General features: G+C 36.0%; 1 protein-coding gene across 1 annotated transcript; it reads right to left on the minus strand.

Annotated features, from left to right (window-relative positions):
* Positions 1–91: 91 nt before the first annotated feature.
* LOC106105494 (probable cation-transporting ATPase 13A3) lies at positions 92–17,589 on the minus strand. Its single transcript, XM_013285841.1, has 20 exons — positions 17,353–17,589; positions 14,570–14,806; positions 14,267–14,495; positions 13,934–14,138; positions 13,205–13,421; positions 12,409–12,539; positions 12,142–12,324; positions 11,460–11,648; positions 10,452–10,664; positions 10,017–10,151; positions 9,518–9,631; positions 8,781–9,054; positions 8,276–8,403; positions 7,531–7,654; positions 6,833–6,994; positions 5,537–5,691; positions 4,757–4,980; positions 4,045–4,193; positions 3,005–3,192; positions 92–2,087 (listed from the first exon to the last, which is right to left on the minus strand). The coding sequence occupies exons 1-20, from the start codon at positions 17,384–17,386 to the stop codon at positions 1,956–1,958; spliced, it is 3,423 nt and encodes a 1,140-aa protein (XP_013141295.1). The 5' UTR covers positions 17,387–17,589; the 3' UTR covers positions 92–1,955.
* Positions 17,590–17,855: the final 266 nt, after the last annotated feature.

Here is a 17,855-nt window from a genome sequence, read left to right on the forward strand (position 1 = left end):
ATAAATATTTTACGACTTTTACTCGAAAAGACTAAAATGTTACTTATATTAACTATACTAATTAAAATAGTACTAATAAAAATTATAAGTACAATAAAATTAAATATACGTAGTGGATATTTACAAATAAATATAAGTACAATTACAGGTTACATTTAGGAAATAATTAGAGGCATATTATTGCTTAGGAATATTGAATTTTTGTCACTATAAAAAGGAAGCAATTGCCTTTTTAAAGTAAAAAATTAAGTTTTTTTGCAGTAATATTTAGCGGCGTTCCAAAATCGCAACATACGGGAATCTTATCTCTGCTTACCCTGCCAGGTTACTGTTATATATTTTCCAAATATTATTGTTAAAAATAGTTAAATTTTTAATGAAATTATTTAAAATAAACTGAAAACTTTTGTCATTTTGAACTCTATAATCGCAATATTGTTTTAATACAAGATTTGATAGTTAACACAAAATCATTTTAAAACCGTATAAAAAAAGCAGTTTAAATGATTCTTAATTTACTGAAAAAGTTTATTGAAAAACTATTTTGTCCACTTTGTCGTAACAATAACCAATAATAGATTAAAGCTTTCCTGTCCAGATAGGACAAATAAATATATAGAAATAGTTTTATTTCGGAACTGGGACTGACGTAGTTTTCATATCTTATATATTAATTTTAGCAACTTCATACACAAAATAACCTCAGGGAATAGGAACACAGTAATATTTTTTTTACTAGTTTTTGCCCATTTGTTTCCCATCTGGCACATCATCGAGATATTTTGAGATATTCTGGAGATAATAATAGTAACAAATATCAATCTAAAAAAATATTTATAGTACATTCAAATTAAGTTTCCTAAGTACAAGGATAAGTACATTGGTTGTAGAATATTTGTAAGTACACACGCGTGCCATCAAGTTTTGAAGCCTTTGAAAAAACATTACAAATATCGCCAAAACAGGTTCGGAATCATATACTTTTCTTAGGCATAGTATACAATTCCTAGTTATCACACATTTGTGGTAACATATTAGGTTCTCCAAATAGATATTATTGTTACGACAGAGTCGGATTATTAAATAAATAAAAATTAAGTAATCGTTACAACCGTGGATGTTCACTGCACCATCTCAAAATACGAGAGACAAAAAGATTGAGGATAATTATGTTTTTAATCAGTGAAAACCCACATTAAAATACATTTACTAATTATTTGTAGAATATTTGTAATATGTATACTAACATTGTAAATTCTACATTAAATCGAGTAAGTTTTATCGCCTGTGGGCTACCGTATGACTAAGTATATGTAGACACAATAAATAGAGAAAATTGAAAACATTGTCGGCTTGATACCCTACAGCCGCTAGAAATTATCCTTATGAACACTATATTCCACTGGACAGACTAAAACCCGTGCTATTTTTGAATTCGTCGCTTTTGTACTACAAGAGCTGGCGCACACCTTTGACTGAAATATCGCACAATTGTTGTCCGATAGTAGATAGTTTCGCAGCACATTCAACTGTTTAGTTGCTTATCTAAAATTGAGTAGTGTGCGAACCTCCGAAAATTCATTGGAATCAAAGTGAGACAACAGTTGTGCGATAGTTTACAGGAGGCCTCATTTTAGTCCCTATCTCATTCCTCCCTTTTCTTATAAAGAATTGGATGGGAAAATGTATTTAGCGGTAGAGGAGGCGCATAGGAAGGGGAAATAACCTCTTTGTGTGCGTCTCCTTTGTTGATTTAGGGTAGGCAACGCATCTGCAATTGCGGATGTCTATGGGCAGCGGTCGCTTCGCTATTTTTTTTCGTTGGTCACTTGCGTTTTGCCACGTTTTTGTTAAAAAAAGGTGCACGCTCTTTATGAAGTACAAGCCTGTCTAGCAGATATATGTCAGCGAAGGTAAAGTAAGGTTAAAATCATTGTTAGTGTGTCAGTTGTCAGTCAGCAGACGGGCGAGGCGGGGTCGGGCAGCCAGAGCGGGCAGGTGAGGTCGGCCGCGTCCTCCTTGTCCGCGCAGCGTCGCCGCAACGTGCGGAAGAACGCGCCCACCTTGTCCACTTCAGATAGGGTTGCCTGATAAAAAAAACATTTACAAACATCTTATTTATAACTAGCTATTCCTATGAGGCTTTATCCACATGATATTATAAAAACTATTTTTTGTTTACATTTCGTATAACTTTCAATTGACAACCCTTGAAGCCCTTTGATGTTGGCTGAGATTTCTTTGCAGCTATTGGCAGTATTGTAGTTTTTATCCCTTTCCCGCATGTTTTTTCTAATTTATTTCCCACTAAGTTTAATAGCGTGAAAATATGCCTAAAGAGGGTCGCAAGTTAATGCTTTTTATTAAAAAAACATTTATTCAAAAACATGATGTGATAGCTTCGGTGGCTCAGTGGTTTGAACACTTGACTAATATTGTAATCTACAGGTCTTGGGTTCGAATCCCGCCGTATACCAATGTGATTTTCGATTTTTCGAATTTTCATATGTCCAAATTTACCCGACGTTCTTACGGTGAAGGAAAACATCGTGATGCAACCTGCACATAATGGAGAAGAAATTCAAAGATATGTGTGAAGTCAACCAACCCGCACTGGGCCAGCGTGGTTGACTATGGCCTAGTCACCCCATATTAGGATAGGCTCCGAGCCCCTCGGTGGGGACGTATAATGAGCTGGTGATGATGACGATGATGTGATAGCTGACATCGTACATAACTAAGTAGTGTGTGTTTACGCTTTATTACATTGAGGGCCTGTTCCACCACTGGCTGATAGAGGTTCAAATATCTCAAAAATGACGTCACTGTCAGATAAGGGAACAAAAATTATATTTCCATCACATATTTTACACCTTGGATTGTCATCAGACAATTTACATGTTGGTGGGACAGGCCCCTACAATACTGTTTCTGTTTAGATTTTTAATGAAAAATAAAGTGAAATATGATAAGCGTTATGTATTAACTTAAGATGAGCACATACCTCGATGGCAATGGCCAGCACGAGATGCAGGATGGGTATGATGAGGAGGTAGATTCGGAAGTACGTCTGGTCCCTGTCGTGCAGCTCCACCGGCATGATCTCCATCAGCTCGGCCAGCCAGCCCAGCGGACACAGCAGCAGGATCAGCACGAACGCGAACTGGCTCACCAGCGTCAGCACCATGTAATCTGAACACATAATAACTAGCTTACATCGGCGAATACGTCCGTGTGTATTTTTACCTTATTACTATTATAAATGAAAAAGTTTAGATGGATGTTTGTTACAGTTTGTAGTCTAAACGGCTGAACAGATCTGGATTAAATTAGGTATAGATGAAGAACATAGTCTGGAAGAACACATAGGCTGCTTACTTTTTTTTTTTTAAACGGAAACGAACTCCGAACCGAGTCGCGGACGAAAGTTAGTGAAAATTAAAACGAAAGTAAGTAGCAGGCTACTTACTTTCGTTTTGTTGAGTGCAAAATACAACCTCTTTGGCTGACAAGCAGTATGTATACAGCCAAAGAGGTTGCATACTGGCCACCAAGGCATTTATCGTTGGTTAAAGAAAATATATAGAAAAAGAGGAATAAGAAGACAAGATGTGATCCAGATAATTTTGAGTTTTTTTGTATATATTTGTGTAAATAAGTTTTGAATAAAGATGTGTTAGTTTCATAAAAAGTGTTTTGTATTTTTGGCTGCCGCGCTGTCGGTAACAAGTTAAACAGCCTGTGTGTTTTTTCAGACTTTGCTTTACATATCTGGTATGCCAAATTTCATAGTGATCCGTTCAGCTCTTTAGGCGGCAAACTCTAACTCCATCCACCCAAGCTCTAGCATTTATAGTATTAGTAAGATCTAAGTCCCACATTTAGTTATTTAATTACTGATGTGGTGGATGAATTGTTGAACTCGGCCAAGTTTTTACTTGAATCAAATATATACAAAATTACAAATCTTTCGTTTTCATAATATTAGTATAACTGGTTGTATATGTGTTTCATGAGTATTAGAGTAAGTAAATAGTAACGTACAGTTCGAGCAGAAGGGCTCCCTGAAGGGCCAGCCCTTGGCGTAGACGCAGGCCAGCACGAGGTACTGGAAGGAGCTGACGATGAAGATGACGGTGTTCTCCCACAACAGCACCTGCTCCACTTTCCCGTCGCCTTGCACTGAATGGTACCTTAGAAATAATACTTTTTATTAGACATTTCATCGCGGAATAAAACTGTTGAAGGAAATTAAAAGTCCAATATCACGTAGAGCAGAGCAATTTTTATTTGCAATTTGTTCATTTTTGTTTTATATTTCTTTTTTATCAAGAGTAAGCGGTAAAAAGACGTAGAAATCTAAAGTAAAATTAAACGTAATACCTTGCTATTGTAGTAAAAAAAGTTTTAGTTTCTATAAATGCGAAAGTTTAGATGGATGGAGGGATGTTTGTTAGAGTTTGTAGCCTAAACTGCTGAACGGGTTTCGATGAAATTTGGTTTAGATATAGAGGATAGTTTGGAAGAACATATAGGCTACTCTCTTTTGTTTTTTTTTTTTTAATTACACGCGGAGTCGCGGGCGATCGCCAGTAAACAAATAATTAACGTTAGTTAAAAATCTTGTAAAATTAAATTTTATTATCGATAAAAATTTACTCTGCTATGTCTGAATGAATCCTAACACGTTGCTATCATCACGTACTAATATGACGTTGCAGAATAAGTTAGGCGATGTATAATGAGTGGAACTGACCAGGGCTGCGCGTGCAGCAGATAGAGCGAGGCGAGCTGCAGCAGCAGCACCAGCAGCACCTGCGCCAGCAGCGGCAGGATGCTGGCGAGCGCCACCAGCGACACGGCCGGCGTCTGCCGCGTCAGCACGGGGCCCGGCGCCGCGCGCCCCAGCGACAGCGCCAGCAGCGTCGTCAGCACCAGGTCGATGTACAGGAACTGATTGTTGCCCAGGATCGAGAAGTACTGGAATTACAACAAAAATTACTTTTATTTTCAACCGCAACTTCAAATGGTCGTTACATTGGCCCTATTTGTACGGTTTCTGGTGTACTTATGTATTTATCTATTTATTCATCTACAAGCTTTCGCCCCCGACTCCATCCGTGGTATTAAAAAAAAACCAAGTACCCTATATGTTCTTCCAGACTATCTTCTACATCTACGCCAAATTTCATTGAGATTCAGTCAACAGTTTAGGTTACAAACTCTAACAAACATCCATCCATCTAAACTTTCACATTTATAATATTAGTATCAAGTATGATTTACATAGAATACACATACAAAAATAACATATAAATATACGGACAGGCAGACATGCAGACTTCACATTTATATATAGTTGACTTCGTCCGCGTGAAATTAAAAAAGTAATAAAAAATAGCCTATATTACTCGCAAAATAACCTTTCTAACGGTGTGAGAATTTTCAAAATCGGCCCAGTAGTTTTTGAGTCAATACAATACATACAAAAAATTTCTATTTATAATATTAGTATAGATATATTAAAGCCACTTACATTGTAGAGTATGAGAATAGAGAAGAACTGTATGAGCGAGTAGAGAGCCATGTACTTGAAGATGGCGAAGGAGGTGCTGAGCGCGCAGCGGCCCTCCAGCGCCAGGTGCTTCACGCATCTTATGTTCTGCTCCTTCGACGTGAACGGCGCCGCCACTGTTATGCAATACACACATTCGTTTATTACCTTTACTGTAAAAACAACCTTTTTTTATAACATAAGATGGCAAACGAGCAAGCGGCCACCTAAATCCGCCAAAATGGCGAAGCGACCGCTTCCCATAGACATCCACAATTGCAGATGCGTTGCCTACCCTTATCCGACGGAGGAGGAGACGCACATAAAAAGGATGTTTGCCGTTCCTATGCATCTCCTCCTGCGTCAAATCCACTTCATCTTCCCATCCTCTCCTTAAAAGAAGAGAGTGATAAAGAGGAATGGATTTCAATTAGGCCTCTGGCACCACACTCATCAGACGAAACACGGAATTGCTTCCATTTCATGCCTGTCTTCTGTGTGGTCGTGGTATTACTGGGGGCGTGCCGGCCCTGCAGTGCGAAGATGTTAAAGCGGGCACTACCACTGTAAAGAACCTAATAACTCTCTCTCTAAAAATGCATACTGCTCAAACGAACAAACACTAGGTGGATAAAAATAAAAAAATTAGAGTATATAAAAATTGCGCAATGTCTAACCATTTCGTAGTAAAATAATTTCAAACGCTTTTTAATTCATACATTTTCCATATCCAATTTATCATATCCCAAATGAACCTTAACTTATTCCGGGAACAAATGTAGTTGGCAAACATCTAGTTCAGTTCAGCTTTTTAGGTCACAAAGTGTAAACTACATTCATCTAAACTTTCGCCTTTATACTATTTGTGAGTAGTAAGATGTGATAAACTGTTATTAACCCTTAAATGCATCAGTCTTTTCTTCCTTACACAGTCATCAACTTGCCCTTATCCCTTATGGAGGGTCGGCACAGTATGTGCTGCTCTTCCATACATATCTATCAGCCGTCACATCTGAATCCACTCCTTTCTTAAGCATATCCTCTTTCACACAATCCATCCATACTTTCTTCGGTCTTCCTCTACCTTTGTAGCCATCCACATTCATTCTTAACACTTTTCTTCCTTACACAGTAAACTATTTTAAAAAATCACATTTTTTTCTTTATTTTTCCCTTAATCTATATTTAATGTACGACTTGTTTTAATTTTGTGGTAATGTAAAAATCATGTATTTAAAGGTTAAGGATTAAATGCTATTTGTTTAGGCAGCGTGTTACCTGAGGCGTCGGCCTCCGAGAGCGAGATGCCGACGTGCGCGGCCTTGAGCGCGCCGCAGTCGTTGGCGCCGTCGCCGCACATGCCCACCACCAGCCCCGCCTGCTGCAGCGCCGCCACCAGCTGCGTCTTCTGGTCGGGCCCGAACCGCCCGAACACCATGCCTGACACACAAACACACTATATACAAAACCATTTTACACATATTTTTTAAAGTGGGGCAAAAACTCCTGCGCCTTTTAGAGTAAGAAAAAAACCCCCACCCTCTTTCGAATCTTGAAAACAATTCTTTCTAATATTAAATGAAGAAAAGGAAGTCATTGGCTTCTTTAATACAGGGAAACATACCTAGTAAAGAAGCCAATGATAAATAAACAATTGATGTTTTGTAAAATTATATGTGTTTTTGTAATATTGTGTTTACGTACAAATAAAAAAACTACACCTATGCTAATTTTCTTCGAAATATAATTTATAAAGATGTCGACATTCAGCCGTGCAGGTGCCGCTCTCACATTCGTCATGTAACCCTTTACAGATAACTTTGTTAGTTCACAACTGGGTACGGAATTTAATTCTTTGATTATTACAAATACGTGTAAAAATTAATAATTGAACGACTTGGCGGAATTTACCATGTACCTTTAATTACATACAAAAATAAACATATTAATTTGTCTAATGATTTGTTTAAAAGTACCTTTCTTGATGACTGTCGTCATCATTTCAGGATAGTGAGCGCGGATGACGGCCCACGTCTTGCCCTCCAGCGCTATCACGTATGACTCCATTGACAGCAATGCCGGGCTGTTCTCACCGACCACCTGCAAATCAATTTAAACAATATTCAATCGTAAATCATCTTATTCATAAATACAAAAAAAAACTATTATTATAAACTGATCTGTGAAAAGTTTAAATAATTTAAAACCTTTATTTTACAGTCGTATCAAAATATACTAACTTTGGCCAGTTTCTTTACAATTTAACCATTTGTTAGTTATGTTTCGAGAACATCGTGAAATGCGTTTCCGAACAACGTAACTAGAGTTTTACTCTGTTAAGACTTATGTCAACCTAATACAAACAGCCTTACAAATAAACACGGTATAAATTTAAACTAAGGAATAAGCTGAGTATAAGAAAACATTAGTAAAAAGTTTGCTTATACTCAGTTTATTCCCAAGTTTAACTTTATACCGCGTTTATTTGTAAGGCTGTAATATACTTACGTATATTATAAAGAGGAAAGATTGGTATTTTTGTATTAAAACTCAAAAATTACTTTGCCGATTTAAAAGTTACGTTAGCAGTGAGTAGCATAGGCTATATTTTTTATTATTTTTTTAATTCCACGAGAGCGTAGATACGAGCAACAGTTAGCAGTAAACGTAAACAGTATACATTAGTGAAAATATATAATTTCGTTAAGTTTTCCAACTTACTTCCATATGCAGCGGCGGGCGCGAGTCGTCGGCGTAGTGCGTGCCCACGGTGATGAGCACCAGCTTCTGGTGCGGCTGCACCATGTTGCAGCCGCGGGCCACAGACATCGCCGTCATTATGTTATCACCTGTAACACCTTGATTTGTATAGCTTTCCCCCGCGAATCCGTCCGCGTGGAATTAAAAAAGTGAGTAGCCTTTGTCTTCCGGACTATCCTCTATGTCTATCCCAAATTTTATAGAAATCCATTCACTACTTTAGATTACAAAGTCTAACAAACTTCGTATAACACAAATAACAACTAAGTGTTTATAATTACTTCACTAGACTTAGTCATTTGTTATTATGGTACCCTTAGTGTTGATTTCTCATACTCAGAGTCTAGTGTTTAATATATTAGTAACGCCAATACATTAATGGTTATCAATAAATATATCGAAAAATGGTTGGACAATTGCACCAGTCAGACATATTATATAAACTTACTGACGCCTGTTACCTTACCTGTGACCATAATCTGTCTGATTTGCGCATCATGTAGCTCCCTGATAACTTCGGTGGTCTCCTTCTTGAGGCTGTTCTGCATGACGAGGAAGCCGAGGAAGGCCATGTCGCACTCGAGGGCTTCGCGGCGCACGCGCTGCGCGTCCACCCACTTCATCTTGCGGTCCAGCATCTTGTGAGCGAGCCCGATCACACGGTACCCGTTAGACGTGTACTCGTGCAAGATCGAGCTGAAATTCTCCGGCAGCGATTTAGGATCGCACATACCGGCTACCTGCAAGAAAACAATACTTCTACATTTTACATTTTTTTTGGAGAAGGCGGCAAAAAGCTACGGGAACACGGAGATATTGCTCGTCGCCCATGAACATCCGCAATACCAGAGGAATTGCAGATTCGTTACCGGCTTTTGAGGTGATATGCACGTTCCTTAAGACGTAGCGGTTTGGAAATACCGCCGAGGACAGACCACTTCACAACGCGGCTGTTTTACATACTTTTAACAAGAAATCGGTACAACACTACATTATTGGTATACGCATCCCTTCCCTATGACACCTGTCAATGTCAATGAGGTTTCGGAATAAGCGCGCTATTCTGGCGGGAAAGTTATGTTGTTATAACTACATTATTTGTCTAAAAACATATAATTACGATTGTTTGCTAAAACCTGCATGAAAACACTATTATTTTACAGTGAAAATTTTAAAGTTCTCTTGTTAAAATATATAATTTACCTTTTCTGGCGCGCCTTTAACGAAATACACCATTTGCGGTTGTCCAAGCACTCGCGCAATTACACCCATTGATTGCTGAGAGGATGAAAAATGAAATCGTCGCAACAAACCAATCTGAAAACAAGCAAAATTGGACCAGATTATTTTTAAAAAAAAAAACACGGATGTACAAATTAAATGAAAATCGGATTTGCGGTCAAAACTAATATTATAAATGTGAAAGTTTAGATGGATGGATGTTTGTTTGAGAGATTTGATGTTTGTTTTGAGAGTTTGTAGCCTTAATGACTGAACGGATCTCGATTTTTGGCATAGACGTAGAGGATAGTCTGGAAGAACACATGGGCTACTCACTTTTTTTTATTCCACGCGGACGTTGTTGCGGACGAAAGCAAGTACATCATACTTATTTTATAAATGGATGTTTGATAAAATTTAGTATAGATATAGAGAATAGCCTAGAAGAAGACATAGGGCACTCAATTTTAAACTAGATTACCTCATAAGGCATATCCATGAGTGTATCATAGCTGTCCAAATCTTGCGAGTTTCCATTGATGGTGGACGGCGGCTTCACCACGGCGGGGATCAGGTTATCATAGCGGTTGTTCTCCGGCCCGGGCTCCTCCAGCACCTAAAATGTTTTCACTCCATACACATATGTATTTGAATGGACCTGTATGAATTTAAAAATCTAACTCATAATTTATTTCAGAGAGAAATATAACCTAAAAGTGAAATTGTGAAACAAAAAATTAAACATGGCAGACAGCTTCCTTGCACATTTTGTGGTACAGACTTGCTTTAAAAATTCATTTTAATACAGAAAAATGGAACATATGTAAAATACTAGCATTTTTTTAATAACCTACGATTTCTACTACTTAAAAAATTTAAAGTATATTTGCTTTACGCCTAATATAAGAAAACTCACCCATTGAGTGAAATCAAACATTTTCAAGTCCAAAGGATCTCCTTTCAATTCCCCTTGTATGCTGGTGAGGGAGTGACAGGAAGCCAGCGCCTGCACCAGCGGGCTGGAGGTGGACAGGTTGTTTATATCCACCACGCAGCGACCGAACTTGTCGTCGTTTGACGCCGGGATCACCGCGTACAGATCCAGACCGTCCTCCGTCAAGGTTCCCGTCTAACAATGTATGGAGGTAAATAAACAAGCGTCGCGAAATACAAAATACTGAAAAACTTATTCATGTGTTACAAAGGATTTAGTGTAATATTAATAGAAAAAAATCTATTTCGTAAAGTTAGACAGCTTTTGCGAGGGACTCCGTCCGTGCGGAATTAAAAAAAGAAAAGTCTATGTGTCCTTCTAGATTATGTACTATATTATTCTTTCTGTGCCAAATTTTATCGAGGTCGTTTTAGGCTGTTAACACTTAATGAACATCCATCCATCACTCTAAATTTGGATTATTTCAACCGTCACCCCGCTCTGTCCCCACGTGAGAATAAAAAGTTTCATCCATCTCACCTTTAGTTCCACTATTACCAATAAGTTGACAGATGCAACCGTATGAAATAAAATAAATTCCAATCGTCCCCTCGTCTCAAAAGGAGGGACGGATGAAACTTTTTATTCTCATCTATCCCCATGTGGGGACAGAGCGGGGAGACGGTTGGGAATAATCCTTAAATTTTCTCATTTATACTAATAGAATAAAGCGTAAACACACACTACTTTGTGGATTTAGGCTTATTTTCACGCTATTAAATTTAGGGTGTAAATAAATTGGAGAAGATCCACAATATGGTAAAGGGACCATAAACTACAAGCTGCCAACATTAAGGAAGCAAGAATGCGGATTAAGCCGCACGGGAACAGCAGGTTTGTTATATTTGTAAGAAGTAAGATTTAGTACAAATTGAAAGAGTCGACAGATAGGGAGAGTGTGTGTGTGAGAGAGAGAGATAGAAGCAGTACCTTGTCGAAGCACATGACCTGCAGCTTGCCGCAGATGACGATGCGCGCGGGCGAGACGCAGAAGACGCGGTTGGCGCGCAGCCGCTGCTGGCTGTACACGATGCCGGCCGTCATGGCGGCGGGCAGCGCGGGCGGCACCACGATCGTTATGATGTCCAGCGTGCGCAGCAGGATCGTGCCAGCTGAACTCTGGCAAACACAATCTACTTTATACCACTGATCTCTAAAAATAGACAGGTTTTTGTGACTTTGTTTTTCGCCATCTTATGTTGACGGTCGCTGTTGAAGCAGTGGTGAGAATTGGAAGTTAACATACAAACTAAGTTGGGACGAATTAAAAGCTGTTGTTTCTAGGCAAAAATCTATCTATTTATACAGATCAATGATTTTAACCCACGATATTATATTCCTGGAATATCTTAAATAAGTTTCGAGTTGATCTACAATAATTAAAGGTAAATAGAATAACTCTTTGGAAACTGATCAACATATTACAGTTATTGCTACTTTCGAGAATCTTTTGGTCACTAAAAGAGATCTTTAAAATTAACTTTGGTACGAGAAATGACAAAAATAAACTTGATTAGTAACCACTTAATTCTGCGTACAGTAAATGGTTGAACTATTTCAGGTGACAATTAAAGGATTAGGCACTTATTTGAACTTTAAAAAAATTACTTACCCCACGCAATATATACAGCCAAACGGAATACGTCATTCCAACAGCGGCGATACAGAACATGAAAATGACGAACTTGACGGCGTCCTTGTAGAACTCGAATACAAATGGTTTGGGAAACAGAATGCTTCTAATCATTTCTCCTTTTGCTGTATAAAAGCCAGTGCGCACAACCTTAGCCAAAACCTAAAAGACAAAAAATAAAACATATGTTTATACGCAAACTATTAATTAATTTTATTTATTTAATTATTTCTTTGTATGAATTACCTGATTGTTGCCATAGAAGCGAGTTTGTATAACATGCGTGCCCGCGAACAATGTATGCCGCTTGTGAGTTTCCGTCGAATACACCTCGGAGCTGAGACACGGCGGCCCCTTCATTACTGGTACGCTTTCGCCTGCAATTTATATAAATCTTCAAGAATTTATATGAATCAAAATATTTCGTTCAACAAAATTTGACAGAAACATACATATTTGTGCTGTTGTTCCTCTCACTTTACATTTTTTATAGTATAAGTTGACTAAGGTACAAAGGTGAGTTATAAACAAAGATATTTAAAAAATATATAGACAAGGCATAGTGAAAAACTTTTTTTCATTGGTACTTTCCCTGAATATCAGTTATCAAGATCAGTGCGCCACCTCGTGCCTTTGAATTGACATGTGATATAACATTTTACAAAATTATAATCTTACTAATATTATAAATGCAAAAGTTTATATGGATGGATGGATGTTTGTTAACGTTTGTAGCCTAAACGGATGACCGGGTCTCGCTGAAATTTGGCATAGACGCAGAGGATAGTCTGGAAGAACATAGGCTACTTCACTTTTGTTTTTTTTTAAATCCACGCGGACGAAGTCGTGGGCGAAAGCTAATAATTTATAAAATAAACTAAACATACAAAAGAAAATAAAAACATTTAAAGACACTTATTGGATATTAATTAATATCTAATCATAGATAATTTTAGCAATGATTATGAAAAATGTGTCAAGTGTCAACTATGCCTCCTCTATATATTTGAATCTCTAATTATAAATGAGAAAGTAGTATTACCGGTGAGCATGCTCTCGTTGACGATACAGGAGCCGGCGATGAGCATGGCGTCGCACGGCATGACGCAGCCGTCGGGCGGCAGCACCAGCACGTCGCCCGGCACCAGCCGCGAGCTCGCCACCACGCACTCCTCGCGCCCGCCGCCGCGCGCCGGCCGCACCACGCGCACCGTCAGCGCGTTCGTGGACGACGCCATCTCGTGCAACTTTATACTCATCTGCGTACAGAATTACATGTTTCTGTAATGGCTAGTTGGCTCCAAATGAAACTTCGTCTTCTGCAAAACTTCTTCAACATATCATACTTATTTTTACATCTTGTTAGTCGTTTTTCGTTCTTCATCTTACATCTTACTTCTTTTGTCTCACTTTTCAACTCCTAATTATAAATATACACCAAGGACAGAGAAAAAGAAATTTATAAAAAAAATTAAACCTCCTAAACCCTACATTTTTATTTGTTTAACAGGTAACATAACAACCATAAACAAAAGAGATAAACAGAAAAAAGTAATTATAAAGGTTTATTTTAGAAGAATGTAAGAATAAGATAAGAACATAGAAACTCGAATTGCGGCACAGTGCCACACAATAGAATATTACATTTACATTTATAGTCAAATTAAATGATAATGGGAAATGAAATTTATTTATGGACATTAGTTTTGTTACTGCGTTTTGGCATAACGCATGTGAAATAGTGAAAGTAAAATAACAAAAAAGATTTTACCTGTTTAGTTTGGTACAATGCCAGCATGCAAGAGCCCAGGGAGAGGAAAAACACGCAGGTTGCATATTGATAGTATTCATCCAGCGACCACAGCACAATGGAAAATATTTGGAATAAATAGAATGGATTGAAGACTTCGTTTGTGAATAACGCCCAGTAACTCTTCACATCCACTTCTACGGAATTATAACCATAGAGCTTTAATCTGCAAATAAAATATTCAGTTTTAAGAATTTTTTAAGTAAATTCTATGTAAATCCTTAAAAAGTGTAAGATTTTTTTGGTACTTTGTTTTAAAAAAAATAAAACAAAGTAAAATAAACAATTTCTCACAATTCATTCTGCTGCCGTTTATTAATGCCACAAGTGTTCTCCATTAACAAATTGATAGTCATTTTTTCATTAAGAGTTTGTACGTTGATAAAAACTCCATGGTCACTCAGCCAAACATAGCGGTTATGTTGATAAATGAAGAAGCGCAATTTGTTATCTCGGTGATTGGAGAGATTGAGGTCCACTTCATGGACAGGTTCCATGTCGAATTTATCCTCGGGGTGCGATACTGAAATAAAAACAATCTTATAGAAGAATTGTCCTTTTCATTCATAAAAATACATTAAAAAAATATACACTTACCACATTTTCCGCAGATGACATTAGCAAGTTTCAAACTGCTTTTTATGTATTGCAATTTGTAATACTTAGGATAATTACTTAATGCAAAATACGGCAGCCCACCTAATGCGAGGCAGACTGAATGAAATAATATCGACCGCAATTTCGAATACTTGTAACCGCGGATCCTGATGATTTGATCGTCTATGAGATTTTCGAAGACCTGCCATTGTGGGTCTCCAATTACCTCATACTCTTCTGCAAAAGTAACATTTAGTTTATTCTTAAAATCAACAGTGAGTTGGTAACATATTCATACAAAAAAAAAAACATACAGACAAATTGAGTACCTCCTTCTTTTGGGAAGTCGGTCAACAATCTAAATTAATACATATACTAATATTTTAAATAAAAATAGATCAGTATTTTAGTAATACTGAAATAACTCAAAAACTATTGGGCTGATTTCAAAAATTCTTTCATAGCTATGTTAACACTGAGTAACATTTCCTATCTTCATTACAATTTTTATTTCAATGCAGATGAAGACGCAAGCAACAACTAGTAATTAATAAAGATCATTTTAGGTTCTAAACAAGACAGTAGAAGCTAATCTTATACTCAAAGTATATAATCTTCCTTAAAATTGAAATGGGGGATTCCCCTACAAATACATTTTCCTCATCTAAGTAACACCTCATATAACACTTGTGTTAATATTAACATACTGTGTTTGAATTGAATACTAATAAGTAAACTAGTATTGGACGTACACATTTAAAATTTATAACATTGATCTAAATACATACTTTAACCAGAAATAATTTAGTTTACAACTTTTGAAGTCCCAGACTCTTTGACTTATTATAACATTTTAAATGTAATTTGTTATTGAGTACTAGCTTTCGCCCGCGACTCCGCGTGGAAATAGAAAAAACAAAAGTGTGTAGCCTATGTGTTCTTCCAGACTATCCTCTACTTCTAGGCTAAATTTAATCGCAATCTGTTCAGCCATTTAGGCTACAAACTCTAACAAAAAACTATTCATCTAAACTTTCACATTTATAATTTTATTATAGTAAGAGTAAGATGTTATATAATGTGATAGTATTGTTCTACATATTGTAATTTATAATACACATCTATACTAATATTATTTGTATGTATTGGTATGAATTAAAACTACTAGGCCCATTTCAAAAACCCTTAATCATTAGAAGCTATGTTATCCCTGAGTAACATGATATTTTTAACTATTTTTAATTCCACATGGACAAAGTCACAAGCAACTGTTAGTGTTTAATAAGACTAATAGAAGTGACCTATAAAGTAATTCACCAAGGCTATTACAGTTTCATTGATTTGTAATTGCTATATAAGATATTGAATGGATCAAAATAATAACAGAGTTATAAACTTGATATTTGGATAAATTTAGCATAGTTTTAAAATGTAAAGCCAAATATTTGAAAAAATGACAAGGTTGTGACGCATAGATAAGATTACTATCTTTTTATACAATTAAGATAAATAAGATAAATTGTTTTTTACTTTTTCTATCAAATACCAAAAACTAACACCAGATTGGATAGGACATGTAATAATGGTAGGTGGGAATCTGACTAGACCATAGATATTTGATCTTATGTTCTTCTATTGGTGAATTAATTTTTTAATTTTTTCACTGTCATCTAAAACATACCAGTATTCAAAGTTATAAGGGACAAGTATCAGCATTACTTCAAAAGATATAAAAACCATTACAAGCTTTGGTTAATCAAATAATAAATTAAAATTAAACTAACATTAGCGTAATTCTAAAATGTATGTTTGTTTATTTAAATTAGTTTAAATGTATATTATATGAAAACATTGTTTAATTTTGTTAAAAGTTAGTCTCTCAAGTGGAAATGTTGATCAAGTTGGTATTGCAACTTGATTGCCTTAATTGAACTTCTTAACTGTCCCTTATTGTAATCGTTTAAACTAAATTGAGGGCAACATACTGTTTGTACTTGTGCTAACATGAATTTGAGCATGTTAAACAAATGATCATTTAAATATTTTGATAATTTACAACAAAAAACAACACAAGATGGGTGCAGAGATTTCATTCAATGTAGTCTTAGCACAGATTTTTTACATCTTTGTCATTCATAGTGCAATTGTATGCTCATAGTTCTAAGGTACTCAAATATCACCTTTACTTCCTCGGCATGCCATTAATCTACTTAGAATAGTTTTGTCTAAGACGCTAACTAATATTCTATGTTAAGAAATTGTAAGTTAAAAATATCATTAAATTGTTGTATAAACTCATTACTGTACATACTGTATTATTCAATAATTACTGAAGTTTATACCAGAATTATAATATTACTGTATTATTTTTTTAAAAAACTTCCTCGGACTTGAACTCTGATCATGATTTTAAAAATCTAAACATATTAATATATGTTTTTAAATTACTAAATGTACTTGAATCGAATGACTAATGCATTAGATTACAATAAGAAATATATTATGACACAATGTGGCACAAGTTATTAGTGTTAGACATGAAATACAATTTCTTTGATTATTGTCAATAATCGTAAATACATTATTAATTATGATATATCTAAAAAGGAAACGTGGAAATCTCTGTAATTTGCCAAAACATTTATCTTAGTGGCTTTAGTGATTTATGAATAAAAATATGAAGCTAAAGTGTTGTTTTTAGAAAATGGAATGATAAAATGTCTACGTCTTTTAGTTTATTTCTATTATTAAGTTATATTGGTATTTCTAAAATAATATCTTACCATTGACAACCGAGGATTTACTCATGTTCGGCATTTTCAAGATCTTTCTTGTGACACAATAACTTAAGGCATAATATTTTATTGTTTGATGTTATGCTTATTTAACCGATGCTACCTCATCGCAGAATATTGTATAGAATCCAACTAAATGCAATCCCAATATCGCATCACACCTTTTAAAATTATGAACTTGAATGTGGTTGAATGAAACCGTAGACAGATAGAATAGAGAATTAAACGTCAATATAATTTTATTTTGAGATTGACAGATTTCCACAGATATAAGGGACATTAGAGTGCAAGAAAATGGAGTAATATGATTGTCTGGATTTCAAAACGTGTATCATTTTAACTGAATAAAACAGTTTTGTAGAAAAATACGTAACTGAATTGAATGTAAGATTTTTCAACACATTACACAATAATAACGCACTATACACAATCAAAACTCGCCCGCTCTATGTAAATTATAATTTTTAAATCTGCAATGTAGAATCCACAGA

The sequence above is a fragment of the Papilio polytes genome, unplaced genomic scaffold (assembly GCF_000836215.1).
Source record: "Papilio polytes unplaced genomic scaffold, Ppol_1.0 DF822845.1, whole genome shotgun sequence".
Taxonomy (NCBI): Eukaryota; Metazoa; Arthropoda; class Insecta; order Lepidoptera; family Papilionidae; genus Papilio; species Papilio polytes.